At 42.3% G+C, this 20,672-nt stretch overlaps 1 protein-coding gene across 1 annotated transcript; it reads left to right on the top strand.

Moving 5' to 3' along the window:
* The first annotated feature begins 6,977 nt into the window (after positions 1–6,977).
* LOC139470494 (toll-like receptor 4) lies at positions 6,978–11,040 on the top strand. Its single transcript, XM_071252900.1, has 4 exons — positions 6,978–6,998; positions 8,614–8,856; positions 9,445–9,515; positions 10,305–11,040. Exons 1-4 carry the CDS (start codon positions 6,978–6,980, stop codon positions 11,038–11,040), a joined length of 1,071 nt encoding a protein of 356 aa, XP_071109001.1.
* Positions 11,041–20,672: the final 9,632 nt, after the last annotated feature.

Here is a 20,672-nt window from a genome sequence, read left to right on the forward strand (position 1 = left end):
TTCACTGCCGTTGTATTATATACCACATTTCAATGTTATTGTTCACTCAAACATGCAATGACTAAGTGTTCTTTGCTATATTGGTTCACATGTTCGTGTCTTGTGCTTGCAAACTTCTGTTTTAACGATTGTATTCAGCTGTTCAAAATCACAAAAATAAACTTTATTTTCTTATTGTTCTCTTTGTTTATCTCAACAATAATTGGGAATGAGTAGATCTGTCTTTCCACGTGCTCGAGATGTTCTTTGCTCATCTTGTAGACCCGTCTTTCCATGTCTCAAGATGTTCTTCGCTTGTTTTCCTTGTATTGCCTAGGGAGTTTAGAATATAATTCGAGTGTACACTGACCCAATGACAGGAGTATCAATGTTATAGGACCATGAGGCAGGCACCACAGAAAGTACCTGTATTAGTAGTATAACACTGCAACACCATACGAAACTGATTGAGATAAACGAAACGATAATACGAAAGACTACATGAATCTTTTTTTCCGAGAGGGGCGGTCGGGTAGCCAGGTGGTTAAAGCGTTTGCTCGTCACGCCGAAGACCCGGGTTGATTCCCGACATGGGTACAATGTGTGAACCCTATTTCTGGTGTCCCCTGCCGTGATATTGCTGGAATATTGCTAAAAGCGGCAGAAAACCAAACTCACTCACACTCACTCACATTTTCTGTTAAACCTTTCACTAACATTAAAAATGAATCCGCCATTAAGGGTAACGGAATAATTACATCCTGTTATACCACAAAGACATTGTTATATCCCCTTTGATACGAGGTGTTGCTTTGTATAAAACAGATATGTTTCATTAACATTCTAGAGTCCAAGAACTTTTACATTTTTGTTTTTGTACTAGCTAAAGCTGCAATATATTGATTCCACTTTATACCATTATTCTAATATTCATTGTCTAATATATCACAATTAGATTAATTGGGGGGGTCGGGTAGCCTAGTGGTTAAAGCGTTCGCTCGTCACGCCGAAGACCCAGGTTCGATTCCCGACATGGGGACAATGTGTAAGGCCCATTTCTAGTGTCCCCCGCCTTGATATTGCTAGAATATTGCTAAAATCGGCGTAAAACCATACTCACTCACAAATTAATTGTGGCTGCAAGTTATGTCGGCAATTCTTCATGTTCACATAGATTCTTCATTTACAAAATGGGATGTTAAATAGTGAATTTAGGGAACAAATTACAATTATATGCATACCTTCACGCATACCTTGAAGCGGTATTCGTCGTATCGTGGCATGTGTGATTTCCGGTATATCACGCGGGACACACCTTCCTAGCGGATGTTTACATATGCAATTCGCTTCCGAAACAATTTCAATTTCTGCAGAATGTTCCGTCTACTGGTAAGTAAACATTTATAGTTGGTTGGTTTGTTCTTTAACGCCGCACTCAGCAATAGCCCAGCTATATGACGGCGGTCTGTAAATATTCGAGTCTGGACCAGACAATCCAGTGATTAATATCATAAGCATCGATGGATCCACGCAATTAGGATCGATGACATGCATCAACCAAGTCAGCGAGCCTGACCACCCGATCCCGTTAGTCGCCTTTCACGACAAGCATAGTCACCTTTTACCGCAAGCATGGGTTGCTGAAGACCTATTGAACCCGGAATCTTCACGTGTCCAAATATTTATAGACAGATTGATACTTAGTTCTGGTATATTGCCTTTAAACCCACCTATCCATGGACTACGATATGATCCGGTCGACCTGAACTAGGTCGTCTGCATATTCATGCTGACAAATAAGGTAGCGGAAGTGCGTTGTCCACACATTTTTTCCCCCTAGGGAGCCAGAAATGTATGGGACATAAGGACCATAATGCCATATTTACCAATACGTTACCTGATTAGTAGCCAAATGATAAATACATACTATTGTCATTAACGGAGTGATAAAATACGTAAAAAATGTGTGTTTATAGTTTTCTGTAGTGCTTTTTATGTATTTATTTCTAACTTTTATTCAACTCTTTCAACATTTTTTCAACTTTTTTGCTCGAAGTATTTCCACCCTTTTTTAATAAAAATCTAATTATTTCCACCCTTTTTTAATAAAAATCTAACAATATTTACTCACATTCATTGCTTTTTTTTTTTCCTTTGTTTTTAGTAAAAATGTACTTATTACCTATTGATTTTTGCACAGACTGAATTTTACTTACCTTTTCTTTTTTCAGGATAGCAAGACTGTTAAAATGAGGAGGCAACTTTTCAGCAGTTGAAAAACATTTAAAGTTAGATGCCAGTATGATGCTGAAAACTTTTAAGCGTGCATGTGATGCCACTCGCAATGGTTGGTTGGTTTGTTGTTTAACGCCGCACTCACCAATATTCCAGCTATATGACGGCGGTCTGTAAATAATCTAGTCTGGACCAGACAATCCAGTGATTAATATCATGAGCATCGATCCACGCAATTGGAATCGATGACATGCATCAACCAAGTCAGCGAGCCTGACCACCCGATCCCGTTAGTCGCCTTTTACGACAAGCATAGTCTCCTTTTACGTCAAGTATGGGTTGCTGAAGACCTATTCTACCCCGGCGTCTTCACGGGCCCCACTCGCAATGGAATGTCAGCTATCCTGCATCTCGTTTGTATAGAGTTCCGGAGACAACTCTTCAACTGAACAAGAGCTGATATTCCAGTTGATGCCAAGTCCGATGGAGAGACGCTTTTGTCGGACAATGTGGAGTAGCAATTAGTCATTCAAATTAAGTACATGTACATGTCCAGCATAGGATACGGCTATACAAAGCTCAATGTCCAATACCTGGCAGCCGACTTTTAATTGTGACAGCTGGTTTTATGGGTTCCCGTGGCGATGGCCCGAGGTTAAACTTGCAAAACCCCAGAAGCTATCAATGGTGAAAGCATAATATGCAAGCAAGCACTGCGTTCCTACTTTGAAGAGATGGCCACTATTTTGTCAGTCAATGTATTGAGAGAGAATCCAGAGACGCTCTATAACATGGATGGGACTGGGATCAGTACGGAGTCCACGTCCCAACCACAAGCAGTAACATCGCCCCGATCTTCCACAGTTACCCATCATCGGGGGTAGTAATGCCGTTGGTAACCATATTCCTCCTAACTTATTTTCCCTGGCAAGAGGTGGAAATATCTGTAAAACACTGGATTGTCTGGTCCAGACTCGATTATTTACAGACCGCCGTCATAGAGCCGGAATATTGCTGAGTGCGGCGCAAAACAACACACCAACCAACCAACCAACCTTATTTTAATGTGAAAATTGTGTGAGTGACGATTGCAACCGGTAGAGCAGGACATGCTTACCCTTTTAGCAAACTCATGGTGTCAACAGTGGTTTTCAGTGAACCATTCGTATGATTTAAAATGAGAAACTTCTCGAATGATCAATCCTGCCATGTGTATATCCAAACCAAAACCTGCCCTACCAGTAGCACCCGCCACTTACACATTGTGCATGAAATGCTTAGCGTCTGTTGTCTAGCTGGCACTGCACAGTATTATTAATTTTCCTGCTAGGCGACGGGGACCTGTAAACAAACTAGACAATCTCCAGTTCCACGATAGCGCATTTACTAACTTTCCTTTCTCTTCTTTCGCTGCATACTGTTATTGCTAGGAGTTACATGACGATTGCGCGACTCGCACAATATGCTTAATACGCTTAGTGTCTGTTGCCTGACGCTGCATGCACAGAAATATGCCTTCTATGCGGCGGGAACTGTAAAGATCGGGGTAGAATAGGTCTTCAGCAACCCATAATTGTCGTAATTAAGAGGCGACTAACAGGATTGGGTGGTCAGGCTCGCTAACTTGGTTGAAGCATCTCATCGATCTCAATTGAGAATAGGTCTTCAGCAACCCATGCTTGCCGTAAGAGGCGACTATGCTTGTCGTAAAAGGCGACTAAGGGGATCGGGTGGTTAGACTCGCTGACTTGGTTGATGCATGTCATCGATCCAAATTGCGTGGATCGATGCTCATGATATTAATCACTGGATTGTCTAGTCCAGACTCGATTATTTGACAGACCGCCGTCATATAGCAGGAATATCGCTGAGTGCGGCGTTAAACAACCAACCAACCAACCATCGACAAGCATAGTTATCTTTTACGGCAAGTATGGGTTGCTGAAGACCTATTCTACTCCGGATCTTCACGGGTCTGGTATACAATGACATGCATCAACCAAGTCAGCGAACACAAGCATAGTCACCTTTTAGGGGCAAGTTTGGGTTGCTGAAGACCTATTCCACCCCGGATCTTATCCTCACGGGTCTGGTATACAATGACATACATCAACCAAGACATGCATCAACTAAGTCAATGAGCCTGACCACCCCGACCCCGTTAGTCAGCTCTTACGATAAGCATAGTCACGTTTTACGGCAAACATCTAACCAGAGGCGTGTTCAGGAGGGCGAGCGCCCGCGCGAGAGTACAGTGAGGCAATATCACGCCTTTCTGAACGGAAGGCGCGTACTCGCTCTCGCGGCACAGCATCCAAAATGGCGTCACCGGGAATCAAAACAGCCCTGTCCACAAGTGTCATAGATTCACACATTTAATTTCATCATAAGTTTGATGTGTTCATACTTTGATGTTCATGATAACAAAGTGTTTATTTTTATTATTAGTTACATGTCCCTGTGCTGGACCAGACAATCCAGCAATCGACATGAGCATCGGTCTGTGCAATGGGGATACGATGATATGCATCACCCAAGTCAGCGAGTCTTATTACTCGATCCTAACATATGGGTTGCGGAAGACCTATTGTCTTCCCTGATCATCACGGGTCAATATATTGAAAATGCAAAAATAACTTTTTGATGGTAGATCTAGTCTTAAAGATTATTCTATTGACATCGGTTCCATTCTCGCCAAAGGCAAACATTTGTTCAATGTGCGACGCCATCTTAGATTACGAGGCGAACTACCTCTCGGGCTCGATCGCGAGTACACGCGTGCGCTCGCGCGGTTAGCTGTGTTCAACAGCGCGTGCTCGCGTAATATCGCGAGCGCCCGCCCTCCTGAACACGCCTCACGGGTCAGAAGCGTACTTTAAAAAATTCCTTTCTCTTCTTTGTCTGTGTTCTGTTATTGCTCGGAGTTACATCATGATGACGTGTCTGGGGGTTTACTAATGTATTGAATTATAAAGGAATATACAATAAACCTAACCAATAAACGCTGTACACGCACTGACAAAAGTCAAGAGAGCTAAATGTGACTAAGTGTCCTGTGCACGGGTGAATAATTAATAAACGTAACCTACAGACTTTGATACTGCCCATGCAGTAAAAACCCATATGAAAACTACTCTTTGTCTTAGTTGTTAGTCTTATAGGTGTTGTCATGTTCCTGGTCACCGTCAGTTTTCCTCGATACATGAACTTCATGTAAACATTTTGAACCCGGTGGTTTAAACATTTTGAACCCGGTAATTTTAAGATTTTCCTCATGGTATCAACTTCCTTGTAAGGTGACACAATCCTGAACGTCACATACGAGGAAGGAGATGCTGCATTATGTCAATTGAACCCAAGCATGGTGGTACTCACTCCCGACCCGTGAAGATCCGGGTTAGAATAGGTCTTCAGCAACCCATGCTTCTCGTAAAAGGCGACTAACGGGATCGGGTGGTCAGGCTCGCTGACTTGGTTGATGCATGTCATCGGTCCACTCATTTGGTTGGTTTGTTGTAATAACGCCGCACTCAGCAATATTCCAGCTATATGACGGCGGTCTGTAAATAATCGAGTCTGGACCAGACAATCCAGTGATTGATGTCATGAGCATCGATCCACGCAATTGTTTGTTGTTTAACGCCGCACTCAGCAATATTCCAGCTATATGACGGCGGTCTGTAAATAATCGAGTCTGGACCAGACAATTCAGTGATTGACATCATGAACATCGATCCACGCAATTGTTTGTTTGTTAGTTGTTTAACGCCGCACTCAGCAATATTCCAGCTATATGACGGCGGTCTGTAAATAATCGAGTCTGCACCATACAATCCATTAATTGACAGCATGAACATCGATACACGCAATTGGGATCGATGACATGCATCAACCAAGTCAGCGAGCCTGACCACACGATCCCGTTAGTCGCCTGTTACGGCAAGCATGGGTTGCTGAAGACCTATTCTACCCCGAAATCTTCACGGGTCCCACGCAATTGGGATCGATGACATGCATCAACCAAGTCAGCGAGCCTGACCACCCGATCCCGTTAGTCGCCTTTTACGACAAGCACAGTCGCCTTTTACGGCAAGCATGGGTTGCTGAAGACCTATTCTACCCCGGAACCTTCACGGGTCATATGACGGCGGGATGAACATATAGTGGTTACACTGGGAGGTGGCGAAAAGGGTACGCAGGTCCTGTTCTACTCACCGTAACTCAAACAGTTTTCATAAAAAAGCATTCAGTCCTTAATAGTTGGTTGGTTAGTTGTTTCACGCCGCACTCAGTAATATTGCAGCTATATATGACGGCGGTCTGTAAGTAATCGAGTCTGGACCAGACCATCCAGTGATTGCTATCCTGAGCATCGATCCACGCATCAACCAAGTCAGCGAGCCTGACCACCCGATCCCGTTAGTCGCCTTTTACGGCAAGCATGGGTTGCTGAAGACCTATTCTACCCCGGATCTTCACGAGTCCAGTGTTTGTATTAATGTGTTTGTAATAATGTGGGATCCGGGTTAGAATAGCCGTAAAGGCATCTATTTATGGATTGAGAGGCACAAAGTACACATCAATATGAATAGACCACTGTTGTCCGATCAGGAAGTTTCTGCACGGCGAGCAAGTATCCTCGCAAATTCATTTCATTTTCGGGGAATGAGAAAAGAAATGTTATGTACACTGATGTTACAAAGTAATGTAGTTTTATAAGCGCAGGTACTTCAGGGACAGCGGTGAAACCACAGATATCGAATATGTTGGGCAGCTTTCTATCTGTAAGTATAGTCCGATTTTCATGGTTGCCGTTGATGTGCCAGATTTACATTACGATTTCCAGACCCGGGGTAGAATAGGTCTTCAGCAACCCATGCTTGTAAGATTTATTTGATGTTTAACGCCGAACTCAGCAATATTCCAGGTATTGACGGCGGTTTTGTAAATAATCAAGTCTGGACCAGACAATCCAATGATTGACATCATGAGCATAGATCCACGCAATTTGGATACGATGACATGCATCAACCAAGTCAGCGAGCCTGACCCCTCGATCCCGTTTGTCGCCTCTTACGACAAGCATAGTCGCCTTTATACGGCAAGTATGGGTTGCTGAAGACCTATTCTACCAAGGTTCTTCACGGGTCGCTTGTCGTAAGAGGCGGGATCGGGTGGTCAGGCTTGCTGACTTGGAGAATAGGTCTTCAGCAACCCATGCTTGCCGGAAAAGGCGACTATGCTTGTCGTAAGATTTGTTTGTTTGTTGTTTAACGCCGCACTCAGCAATGCTTTATGACGGCGGTCTGTCTGGACCAGACAATCCAATGATTGACATCATGAGCATCGATCCACGCTATTGAGATACGATGACATGCATCAACAAAGTCAGCGAGCCTGATCCCGTTTGTCGCCTCTTACGGCAAGCAGAAAGAAATATTTTTGCTTACGTCACCCTATTAAAATACAATCGTTTCTCGGCATCGCGGTTGTTTTCATGCATATCATACAATGTATGTTGTGTCCCCCGCCGTGATATTGTTTGAATATTGCTAAAAGCGGCGCAAAACAATACTCACTCACTCACTCACTCACAATGGCTGAGTGTCACTGTTCCAGACTCGATTATTTACAGACCGCCGTCATATAGCTGGAATATTGCTGAGTGCGGCGTTAAACAACAAACCAACCAACCAACCTTGTGATGAAAGAATCACGGTCAAGCATGTCCTGCTTGACTATTGATTTTTCCATCACAAGGGATAAATATTTCAGTGTAAAAACAGGGAAGGACCTTTTTAGTAAAGTTAATTCTCATTTAATACTATGTTTTTTAAAAGAAATAGAACTTATTCTTAAATTGTGATGTATTTACTGTATTGTTTTAAAAATTGGTAGTGCTAATTCATAACTTAGATTGTTAGTGGCTGTACCTTTAAGGAGGGTTGAAGTAGCGTAAAATTATTGTCCCCTTAAGAAGATATGTAAGTCCCACATCATTCGAAGTATTTATATGCATGCCAGAATTTTAAAACGTAGAATTTTCGTCATTTTAATGTTTGGCTTAACTGGTAAAATATCGCCAGTGACTGAGGGATGATATGAATCCAGCCAGGGTCCATGCACGAAGCCGTGAAGATTCCGGGGTAGAATAAGTCTTCAGAAACCCACGCTTGCCGTAAAAGGCGACTAACGGGATCGGGTGGTCAGACTCGCTGACTTGGTTGATGCATGTCATCGATCCTAATTGCGTGGATCGATACTCGATTTTTTACAGACCGCCGTCATATAGCTGAGTGCGGCGTTAAACAACAAACCAACCAAAGATAGTTCTGGTCACTTTTAGTTTTCCACGATACATGCACATTGGTTTGAATGTTTTGAAACCTCTAATTTCAGATTTTCCTCTTGGTATCAACTTCCTTGTCGCACGGCACAACTCGGAACGTGGCACAACCAGGAAGGGGATGCTGCATTCTATCCATTGATCCTAATCATGGTGGTACTCTAGCTAACTGCACAAACCAGGGCTTGCAAAACGTACCAACATGCCTACCAAGGAACACTACAACCCTCTTGCTGAGTCACAACTACATACCGGAACTACCCAACCAAGCCTTTGTAAATGTCTCTGTTCTGAAGGTGCTGGATCTCTCTTTCAATAGCCTACAGTATATCAATGCAGATTCCTTCTTTGGATTGTCTGAGCTTGAAAGTCTCAATCTTGAATCCAACTGTTTAAGCTACGACAATAACACCTTTCCACCAACACTCTTTAATCCTCTGAGCAGCTTGTTGAAGCTCAGCATTAATTATAACAGCAAAGAATCCCCTTACCCGGACGCCAGTCTGTCCAGTTTAACTTCACTTCAGTCATTACACATGGATGGTTCGCATTATGATTTTGGACAAGGATTTCGTCAACTTAAGAATCTTAGTAACCTGACACTTTCTGGTAGCAATGGATTTTGTAAAATGCAAATACTACGAAATTCTACTTTCTCAAATGTCCCCTTCCTGACATATGTTAACTTATCTAGCTGTGGAATAGTTGACGCTGAACATCTGACTTTTAGTCCAGTGAAGGTTATTCACACTCTTGATGTTTCACAGAACCCAAATCTGGGATTTAGAAACTTTTCTAAAGCTTATTTTGGTCTTGGAGGTTCAACAATAAAGGTGTTGAAACTCAATTACTTATATCAACCGTTGGATTGTCACCATGTGCAGAGACTTGACTTTCAGTACCTCAGTACCACGAACCTGGAAGAACTTTACATAGATGATAATGGCATCACAAAGTGTGAATTAGGATCAATTTCATCCTTGCCCAAAACGTTAAAATTTCTCTCGGCAAGGGCAAACCGATTTATACATGGTCTGTACCTTCTCGAATTAGCTGGATTACAATCTTTAGAGACAATAGACATCTCCTTATTGAACCTTTGGCCTCCTAGATCTTTAGATGATAACTCCTTTCCTCTGCCTTTACCAATGCCGCCCAAATTACACACTATCGTAGCAGAGCATTGCTATAATACATGGCTTTGGATGAATTTAGCTCTAGCAAAGAACAATATAAAACGGGTCCTTATGAGGCACAATTTGATGGCGTTGTTTACGATTCATATTGAAGGAATAGAGAGTGTTGAGTACGTAGACTTTTCATACAACATATTAAGCTACATTGGCTCTGACGTTGTCCCTGTCAACAATTCTATAACGCACTTAAATCTGTCAAACAATCTTCTCAGTCATAGACTTCAAAGTGATAGCGATGGAAACATATTTTATCGTTTCCATCATGTTAAACAGTTTGACATATCAGAAAATGTAATTACTTCCCTACCAAGGAATATTTTTAGGGGGTTAAAGAGTGTTGAAATCTTAAATATCCGCAGTAATTTTCTCCGACGTTTTGAAGCTCAACTAAAAACCATGCCATTTCTTTATTATCTTGATCTTTCAAATAACAAGCTGCAGCGATTGTCGGAGGATACCATAAGAGAACTTGATATGCTTCCAAATGTGACCGTAAATCTTCGTGGAAACCCGATTCAGTGTTCCTGCGGAGCACTGGACTTTCTTAGGTGGATGAACGGCAATCTATACAAGTTTAGCGAACTGTCAGAAATGGCCTGCGAGTATAACAATGGTTCAAGCATCTCCATGACAAAACTTCATCAGATTGTGGAGGAACTTACATCTGAATGCAATCGTGCTAATGCTGCTTTGGGAATTGTCACGGCATCCTCTTGTGTATGTATTGTCTTGATCATTTGCATTGCCCTAGGTTATCGTCATCGCTGGAGTATTAGGTACATGTACTACATTGGTAGAAGAAGGTTCTGGAGACAACATCCAGTGGAGGAAGTGCTCCAGTATCAATATGATGTCTTTGTCTCCTATGCTGAATCTGACAGACACATTGTCATTCAGGAAATGATTCCTGAACTTGAAACCAAGGCAGGACTACGAATGTGTATCCACCACCGTGACTTTCTACCAGGGGAGGCCATTGCTTCCAACATAGTCAACGCCATTGACAATAGTAGGAAGACCTTGATTGTTCTTTCTCCAGCCTTCCTGAAAAGTGACTGGTGTGTCTTTGAGTATCACATTGCCTTACAGTCAAGAGTGAACCGTAGACAGGACAATTTGTTGATTCTGATGTATGAACATGTTCCCGTAAAAGACGTGCCTAAAGAAATGGCTGTGCTTCTGTCCAACAACTCCTATCTGGAATACAATACAGATGTGTATGGAAGAGATGCGTTTTGGCAGAACCTTGTGGAATCAGTCAAAACTGCTCAACCACTGGAATGAGTCCATTTCATAACGGCTTGGGTGTAGGCTTTTGTGTTACGAAAACACATAACAGCATACTGTTGGAATTTATTTTCTGTCTTTCGAGAAGAATGTTTTAGTATGAAAATATTATTCTGCAGAATGGGAATTCCATTGTAACGTATTAAGGCCACGTGTTACTTTAGGACCTCCAGTCTTTTAGTATGACAAAGTATCTGGCTAGTATATTTAACCAATTATGTATTGTTGTGTCAGATCCGGGGTAGAATAGGTCTTGAGCAACCCATGCTTGCCGTAAAAGGCGACTATGCTTGTCGTAAAAGGCGACTAACGGGATCGGGTGGTCAGGCTAGCTGACTTGGTTGATGCATGTCATCGATGCCAAATGCGTGGATCGATGCTCATGATATTAATCACTTGATTGTCGGGGTCCAGACTCGATTATTTACAGACCGCCGTCATATAGCTGGATTATTGCTGAGTGCGGCGTAAAACAACAAACCAACCTATACAGCTGCTGTACCGCACTGCAATGTTTTTTGTTCACTCTCAGACCCGTGAAGATCCGGGGTAGAATAGATCTACAGCAACCCATGCTTGCCGTAAAAGGCGACTATGCTTGTCGTAAAAGGCGACTAACGGGATCGGGTGGTCAGGCTCGCTGACTTGGTTGATGCATGTCATCGATCCCAGTTGCGTGGATCGATGCTCATGATATTCATCACTCGATTGTCTGGTCCAGACCGCCGTCATATAGCTGGAATATTGCTTAGTGCGGCGTTAAACAACCAACCAACCAACCTTTGTGCTCTTCGCTGTATTGGTTCACATGTATATGTCTTATGCTTGTGAACTACTGCTTGTACAATTGTATTCAGCTATTCATAATAAAATAAATTATCTCTATTTTCTAATTGTGGTGTTTGTTTAGCTAAACATACGGAAAATGGGTTGATCCATCTTTCAATATGTCTTGCTTGTCTTGTAACAATTAGGCTTTCTTATTCACAAGAAAGATGAAGATCCGAGGTAGAATAGGTCTTCAGCAACCCATGCTTGACGTAAAAGGCGACTAACGAGATCGGGTGGTCAGGCTAGCGAACTTGGTTGATGCATGTCATCGATCCCAATGTGCGTGGATCGATGTTCATGATGTCAATCACTGGATTGTATGGTCCAGACTCGATTATTTACAGACCGCCGTCATATAGCTTGAATATTGCTGAGTGCGGCGTTAAACAACAAACCAACCAACCACAAGGAGGAATGTATATATTCGCATTTGACCTTGTGCATTTGCATATCTCGTAATATGTTTGGCCTGCCAGAAGACTATGACAATCAATTTCAGAGAAACCTTTTACTGACATTGAAAATGAATCCACTATTTTGGGTAACGGAATAATTACATCCTTCCTATTATACCACAAAAAGATCCATCACAGTGTGTCATCCGGCGTCACATGCCCAGAGCCTCGCGCACAACTTGGTGACTTTGATGCTGACATTTGATTATATCATGGGGCTACACTAAAACTGGTCTATTTAATTTTAGCCCATATGTATGACAAATTATGTTGCCGTAAAAGGCGACTATGCTTGTAAGAGGCGACTAACGGGATCGGGTGGTCAGGCTCGCTGACTTGGTTGATTAATGTCGTCGATGTGCATGAAATCAATCACTGGATTGTCGATTATTAGACCGCCGTCATATAGCTGGAATATTGCTGAGTGCGGCGTTACACAACAAACAACCATCACACATTTACACTTGACCTACAACATGGGAATTCGAAGTTGTAATGCCAATGCTGGGACAAATGTTCAATTAATAGACTGCATAGGCAACATAGACTACATGAGAATTTATTCACTTGAAGATTCCGGTGTAGAATAGGTCTTCAGCAACCCATGCTTGCCGTAAATGGCGAATATGCTTGTCGTAAAAGGCGACTACCGGGATCGGGTGGTAAGGCTCGCTGACTTGGTTGATACATGTCATCGATTCCAATTGCGTGGATCGATGCTCATGATGTCAATCACTGGATTGTCGGGTCAGACTATCAACATGTCGCTCCCTATGTACTGTGAAAGTCGGGAAGCATGCCACCAATCCTTAGCCAAAACGCTCAAAGCATTTAAAGCACTAAGACCCTCCCTGCATAGATGTGTCAGAACCTTAGCCTGTTATATGTGTGATTGAACGACTTAACGGGTTTAACGGCACTTTGAACAATATTTCAATTACACAAGGGCATGTCCGCTTAATGTGGGAGAAAGACCTGAAGTGAAGCACGCTGTTGACATTTTCCATTTTAGCATGGGTATGGTGTTCATAAACCTAGCGAAATATGCAAGACGAACCGAATTGTGACGTCTTAGGCGATTAGTTTTGTGCATTTGCTGAATGAGCATTAAGTTTGCATCAACTCGGGGAAAATTCGATCTGGCACTGTCCTCTTGAGTCAAATGCTGTTTTCTGTCTTTGTTGTTCAGCACGGCACTCAACAACATTCCAAACACGTGAAGATCCGGGTCAGAATAGGTCTTCATCAACCCATGCTTGCCGTAAAAGGCGACTATGCTTGTCGTAAGAGGCGACTAACGGTATCGGTTGGTCAGGCTCGCTGACTTGGTTGAAGCATGTCATCGATCCCAATTGCGTGGACCGATGCTCACGATATCAATCACTGAATTGTCTGGTCCAGACTCGATTATGTAAAACAACAAACTTGTTTGTTGAAAATGACCCATTTTTTAAAAGAACAAAATGTATATATTGACAGACATTATCAGTTAAACAACTAGTTTTTCATCTGTTTAGTATTTATCTTTAGGCAGTGATATACTTCCCCGTCGGGATTAGGTGGTCCTATGCGGTGACTGGGTGAGTGAGTTAAAATCTAACGTCGCATCGGCATTATTTCAGCCATATAGCGACGAGACCAAGTTTAATATGTTAACAATTGAGTCATTTAAGCAAAGGAATATTTAAAATCAATCATGCATACGATATTTAAAAACAATTTATGAAACATATTTGAGCATAACATTTCAGTTTTAAAACACGGGCTATAGGCCACCAGTAACCAAAGTTATGCCACCTCGCCGGGGATCTTTGGGACTTACAGTACCTCTTCTTCCTGCATGATACCCCAGCAGGATTTACGTCATCACTTTAGCCAATGGTGGTTGTGAACAATACTAGCCAATATTAAAAAAATGTCAGCAATGAGTTGGCTTAAAAACACTGGTTGATGATAGTAACATCGATTATGAAAGGATTACGTGTCACACAGTGGGACAATAATGTTACGCTACGTTAACCTCCTGGACAGAGCGCCGAAGACCCAGGGTCGATTCCCGACATGGCTAAAATGTGTGAAGCCCATCTGGTGTCCCCCGCCGTGATATTGCTGGAATATTGCTAAAAGCGGCGTAAAACCGTACTCACTCACTCACTCCTGGACAGAGCCTTCAATAATGTCAGTTGATAATAGCGTGACTTGGTGGTCAGTTCTGATATCATCGTACTCCAAAGGCGTGGTCTGTAGATCTATATATCTATCAATGGATTGTCAGGGCCAGACTCGATTATTTACAGTCCGCCATTATACAGCAGGAATATTGGTTCATACGGCGTCAAACAACAAACGAACAAAATGTGATATATTGGTAGTTATTTACCTGCCCTTCTTTGAAATAATTTGTATATAGTCATCTAATTTTCACGTCATTTGAATGAAATATTGTCGATCTTTACATCTTTACCTCATGTCTATGTACATCGTTAACTCACCAAATCATCCTTGCCGATTTCTTATGAGTTTAAAGGCCGCCATAGTGTGAAAGGATTAGTGCTTGGTGCGGCGTTAGGCAACAAACACGTACTTTTTTATGAAACTCGTGTGAGTGGTGAGTGCTACCGGTAGAGCATGACATGCTTACCCTTTTCACGAACACCCGGTGTTATCTCTAGACCCGTGAACATCCGGGGTAGAATAGGTCCTCAGCAACCCATGCTTGCCGTAAAAGGCGACTATGCTTGTCGTAAGAGGCGACAAACGGGATCGGTTGGTCAGGCTCGCTGACTTGGTTGATGCATATCATCGATCCCAATTGCGACTTATAGCTGAAATATTGCTTAGTGGTTTCAGTGGTCAATTAACGCTAATATTATCACTATTTTGTCTTTAAGGTCCAATGTAATCTGTTTCGGCAAAGATAATTGAGGTCTGATTATGCTCTACCGTTAACGTTTCGAATTTCTTCACACATTTTACAAGCCACAAGTCCCGAAACCCCCTTGTAAGAAACGTTTATGTTCAAATTCAAACTGATATCCCTCCGTCCCATGAAAATGTTTATCAGGGCAGTTTCCAGTTAACGGTAACGTACGGATGGATAAACGGGGTTTCACTGCTAGTGTTATCCAGCCTACAATGGCACTACTCCGTCTATGTATTCGCCTACGAGTTCTGTATTAATTGACCATCAGCTGAGAACGATGTGAGTTAATACATTCCCGTGGCCAATTTTACGCTCGGGCAGACATTTAAGTCACTTGGTAAATCCTATTAACTTCCTGGAGCAAAATGCGGTTGACAGTATTGACTGGACCACTGACACAGTTGTCCACGAAACCAGACAGAAGGTATAAGAGCATTTATCTGATGGGATTAAGGTGAAATACGATTGACACAAAGTAGTCACGATTGAGTGAAAGTAATATTACTGATGAAAAACTATCATGGGCTACTTAGTACTGAAATGTGATAATACATTTCGCACGTTTAGATATATTGGGAGTTTAATGATTCATTCATCAGTATTTAGGTACATCAACGTTCATGAAATACACTTATCTATATATATCGCTATTATCAAAATGACCGTGTTCTAAATATAGAGGTTGGTTGGTTGGTTGGTTTATTGTTTAACGCCGCACTCAGCAATATTCCAGCTATAAGACGGCGGTCTGTACATAATCGAGTCTGGAACGGACAATCCAGTGATTAATATCATGAGCATCGATTCACGCAATTGGGATCGATGACATGCATCAACCCCAAGTCAGCGAGCCTGACCAACCGATCCCATTAGTCGCCTTTTACGATAAGCATAGTCGCCTTTTACGGCAAGCATGGGTTGCTGAAGACCTATTCTGCCCCGGATCTTTACGGGTCTAAATATAGAGGAAAACAACGGTAGTCAACAAAAACATCGAATCACGTGGCATGTGTTCATCTCTAAATGAGTGAGTGAGTATGGTTTTACGCCGCTTTTAGCAATATTTTAGCAATATCACAGCGGGGGACACAGGTAAATGGGATTCACACATTGTACCCATGGGGGGAATCGAACCCGGCGTGACGGGACAGCGCTTTAACCACTTGGCTTCCCACCGCCCATCTTCTGAATGATACAAGCTACTTCAGTTATTTCATTCATCATTAATTTTGTATGACTGGTATATGAGTGAGTGAGTTGGGTTTACGCCGCTTTTAACAGTATTACAGTTATATCACGGCGTGTCAGCTTAATAGGGGGGAAAGCCCGAAGTGATGCAGGATCAGACTTTTACCACTTCGGTGAAACCCACGAGCATTGGTATGGTGCTGACAAACCTAGAAACATAATCGGGGCGAACCGGGATTCGAACCCACAATCCTAGGTTTCTTGTGTACCCAAGGGACGCAACTCTGCACAGCGAATCACGGCGCCCTAGACGACTGGGCCACCCGTGTCCCCGACTGGTATATGAACATACAGAGAGGATCTGCAAGTGAGTTTGGCAAACCCACTTTGAAAAGTATTCCAGTTATATGACGATGCGTCAACTTTATGTGGGAGGAAAGCCTGAAGTGATGCAAGGTCTCATACGTCTACAAATTTAGTGAAACCCGGATATGGTGCTGGCAAACTATGAATCTGGATTCGAACCCACATCATCGGTTTCTTGCCGTTACGAGAGATGTAGCTCTGGTGCATTAGACGACCTTGCTCCTTAAACATATAGAGTGAGTATTCTGTGTGGGGTATCCTTGGTAAACTGCGGCATAGGATCTTAGTAGACTAGCACAATATACACATTCGAAGATGCCTTGATTCATACACACATGTGTTTGACGCTCCTCACCTCACCTCACCTCACCTCACCTCACCTCACCTCACCTCACCTCACCTCGCCTCGCCTCGCCTCGCCTCACCTCGCCTCGAAGGTCCGGGATAGAATAGGTCTTCAGCAACCCATGCTTGCCGTAAAAGGCGACTATGCTTGTCGTAAAAGGCGGCTAACGGGATCGGGTGGTCAGGCTCGCTGACTTGATTGATGCATGTCATCGATCCCAATTGCGTGGATTGATGTTCATTATGTAAATCACTGGATTGTCTGGTCCAGACTCGATTATTTACAGACCGCCGTCATATAGCTGGAATATTGCTGAGTGCGGCGTTAAACAACAAACCAACCAACCATCACCTAACCTCACCTCGCCTCGCCGTGAAGATCCGGGGTAGAATAAGTCTTCCCATGCTTGCCGTAAAAGGCGACTATGCTTGTCGTAAGAGGCGACTAACGGGATCGGGTGGTCAGGCTCGCTGACTTGGTTGATGACCGCCGTCATATAGCTGGAATAATGCTGAGTGCGGCGTAAAACAACAAATCAAAACCTCGCCTCGCAGCGCCTTGCATTCGAATATGTTGTCGATTTACATTTATACTACCACATGTATATATTTCTAAAACTAGTGGCTTAAGTGAAGCCGAAGTCCCGAGATCCACTCGGTCAGTAGGGAAAGCAAATTTCTGATGACCACCTCCGTGTAAAATTGGAACTTTGCTAGCAGCGGTCTGAACCCCACTCACTCATTCACTACTGTAACTACCAAATGACAGAGTTGATGGCGTCTGCAGGAGCATATTATCTTCCCAAATCCACGAATCACAACAATTTCTGCACTTGGATAAAGACAAGGCAAAAGAGGCAAGCCTCGGGCAATTGATACATGTCTCATAAAGAACGCTTTGTCTTTAATCATCCATTTGACACAAGCCCTGGTCTAGACAAGTTGTAAAGGTGAATAACTGTTCTCCTTTAAACTGTACTTCCAGGGCATCGTTGATTCACGATTATTGCCCATTAAGAAGCTTGAAGACATCCGCGAAACGCTACTCGCTACATCAGAGACAAAAATAGGGATATTTTGTTCATAAAACTTGACCCCTTACTTTTGTTTCAAAATAGGAAAATTTAAATCTGGAAATTGTAGGAACTAGTTACCATAGAAACTGTTTTGCAATCTGTTTGATAACAATACATTTTCGTTCTGAATACATCATTCCTGGCCTACCCATTGTCCCTCGAAATAGACCAGTGATGCCATTAGAAGCAATTAATTGAAAGCCAGAAGATAAAGACCCCAGGGACGGATATCAACTGGTCATCCACACAAAGGTGGCAGAATATGACTCCTCGAGTAAGTTGGTCTAGGACAATTCAGGACATTTTATCTCAGTAATTTCTTTGGGGAATTGTTAACCTAGCCATAGAATATGATGAACATGGTGGCAGGCAACACTATTGGCGAAACAATAATGATTATATGCTTAAAGAAACAGTAATTAGGTATGTGTGTGTGTGTGTGTGTGTGTGTGTGTGTGTGTGTGTGTGTGTGTGAAGAGTGAAGAGAGAGAGAGTGTGTGTGTGTGTCTGTGTGAGAGAGAGTGATAGAGAGAGAGAGAGAGAGAGAGAGAGAGAGAGTGTGTGTGTGTGTGTGGTACTTTGTTTACATATATGTGAGGGGACTCGTGAACATCCGGGTTAAAACTTATCTTCAGCAACCCATGTTTGTCAATAGAGGCGATTAAGCTTGTCGTAAGAGGCGACTTAACGGATTCGAGTTGTCAGGCTCATTGACTTGGTTGATGCATGTCATCGTATTCCGATTGTATAGATCGATGCTCATGATGTCAATCACGGACTTGATTTATTTACATATCTCCGTCCTATCTCTGGATTACTGCTGAGTGCGGCGTTAAGCAACAACAAAAAACAAACAAACATATATGTGAGGGAGGGAAGTTTGATGCCGTTTTGAATAGTAAGTCAATTATGTTTGATGTGGGAGGAAAGCGCTGTCGGTCTTAGACGTTTTCACTCCGGTGAAACCCACGAGAACGGACATGGTGCTGACAGATCTAGAAACATAATCAGGGGAATCTGGTGTCCGAACCCCCGATCACAGGTTTGTGGCGCGCCAGAGGGCTAACTCCAAGGAGCGAAATGCGGCGGCTTGGCTATAAGCAACCCTAATATAGATTTGCGATCTGATTCAATTAATACTGTGATACGTGACTTTAAGTAATGCATAACGCCAGTTCTTTTCCTTCACTTTGAAGTTATCTATTATGCTGGTTATTCGTTAGGGTGAAAATAGACCCGATCTGTTTTCCAACATATATTTGATTTTAAATTTAAATGAAACCGTCATGACGTACATGTATGTACACTGGTGTAAGCTGATCATATGTACCAAGCCCATTTCTTCTGTGCCCCGCCGTGTTATTGCTGGGGTAATGCTAAAAGCGGCATAAAACTACACTCAGTCACTATAAGATAGTGAAACTGTAACGATACAGAATCCATATTATCACAATTATAATCTTCTCTCTTTGTTATCAATAAATATTACTATCAACTATTATTGATCAGGAATATAATCTGTAAGGATCTATTCATAAGTATTTTACAAAACAATAAATTATTATGTAATTTTAAAAAGCTATCATTTTTCATTACTATTCATCATAAAGGTGATAAAGGTCGTCATTCTTCAAGGAATAAAAAATTGTTATCATGAAGGATTGAAACATTCATTATCTTAAATACAAAACGGACATAAAAAGTAGCTTCAAAAATAAATGAAACGTATTTTTTATTTCATTTTCATATATATCTAATATTAACGACTGCATTTGCAACATAACAAAACTTGATTACTTGCTGAGTTCATTGACGTCGTAAATATTACAAATATTACCATGAAGTCTCCATCTTTCCAATTTTATCCCATAAAGAAGTGTATATTTGACAATGTTCTTGATTCACATTAAGCCACTTTGTATGAACTTGTGCACATATATTCCAAACAGAGAAATATTCATCATGATTAAATGTCTTACCGATGGTTAAACCTTTACTGCCAGACCATTAAACCTAAATCCAGTATTGGTACCGTTTGCCATCAGCATTCGGCATCCTCATCTCCAGCCGCTTCAGATCCAGATGCAGGGCCATCATGTAGCGTGGGGATTTTATGGCTCATGATTACAGTGAATGCATTAAATTTGTTTTATGCTCTCATGTTCTCACAAAATAAGTCGAAAGCTGCTTTTTAAGTGCCAATCCCGCTCTGGTTGAGGCTTTCAGCGGCTTCTGTCGTGGATAAGGGAACTGTCTCTGGTATGAAACACTACAGTGAACACGGTATGACGGTTATAACAGCAGTTATTGTATACGGCAGTCAGCTTCCTTCACCTCATAAACTCAAGCAACATGACGTGAGAACCCGTCTCTGGCGGCAAATTAATTTTCCCGCAATAAATCTGTATTTGCCTCCAGCGGAAACAGGACGAATTGGTAAGTGTC

Source organism: Haliotis cracherodii, unplaced genomic scaffold (assembly GCF_022045235.1).
Source record: "Haliotis cracherodii isolate W230 unplaced genomic scaffold, xgHalCrac1.p SCAF_20, whole genome shotgun sequence".
Taxonomy (NCBI): Eukaryota; Metazoa; Mollusca; class Gastropoda; order Lepetellida; family Haliotidae; genus Haliotis; species Haliotis cracherodii.

Excerpts from the sequence above, each read along its gene's own strand:
- LOC139470494 (XM_071252900.1), top strand. The coding sequence starts at position 6,978 with ATGTTGGGCAGCTTTCTATCT. Across the intron at positions 6,999-8,613 it reads TGTTGGGCAGCTTTCTATCT|ATTTTCCTCTTGGTATCAAC; the intron begins GTAAGTATAGTC and ends CTCTAATTTCAG. Across the intron at positions 9,516-10,304 it reads GATGATAATGGCATCACAAA|GTGGATGAACGGCAATCTAT; the intron begins GTGTGAATTAGG and ends GGACTTTCTTAG.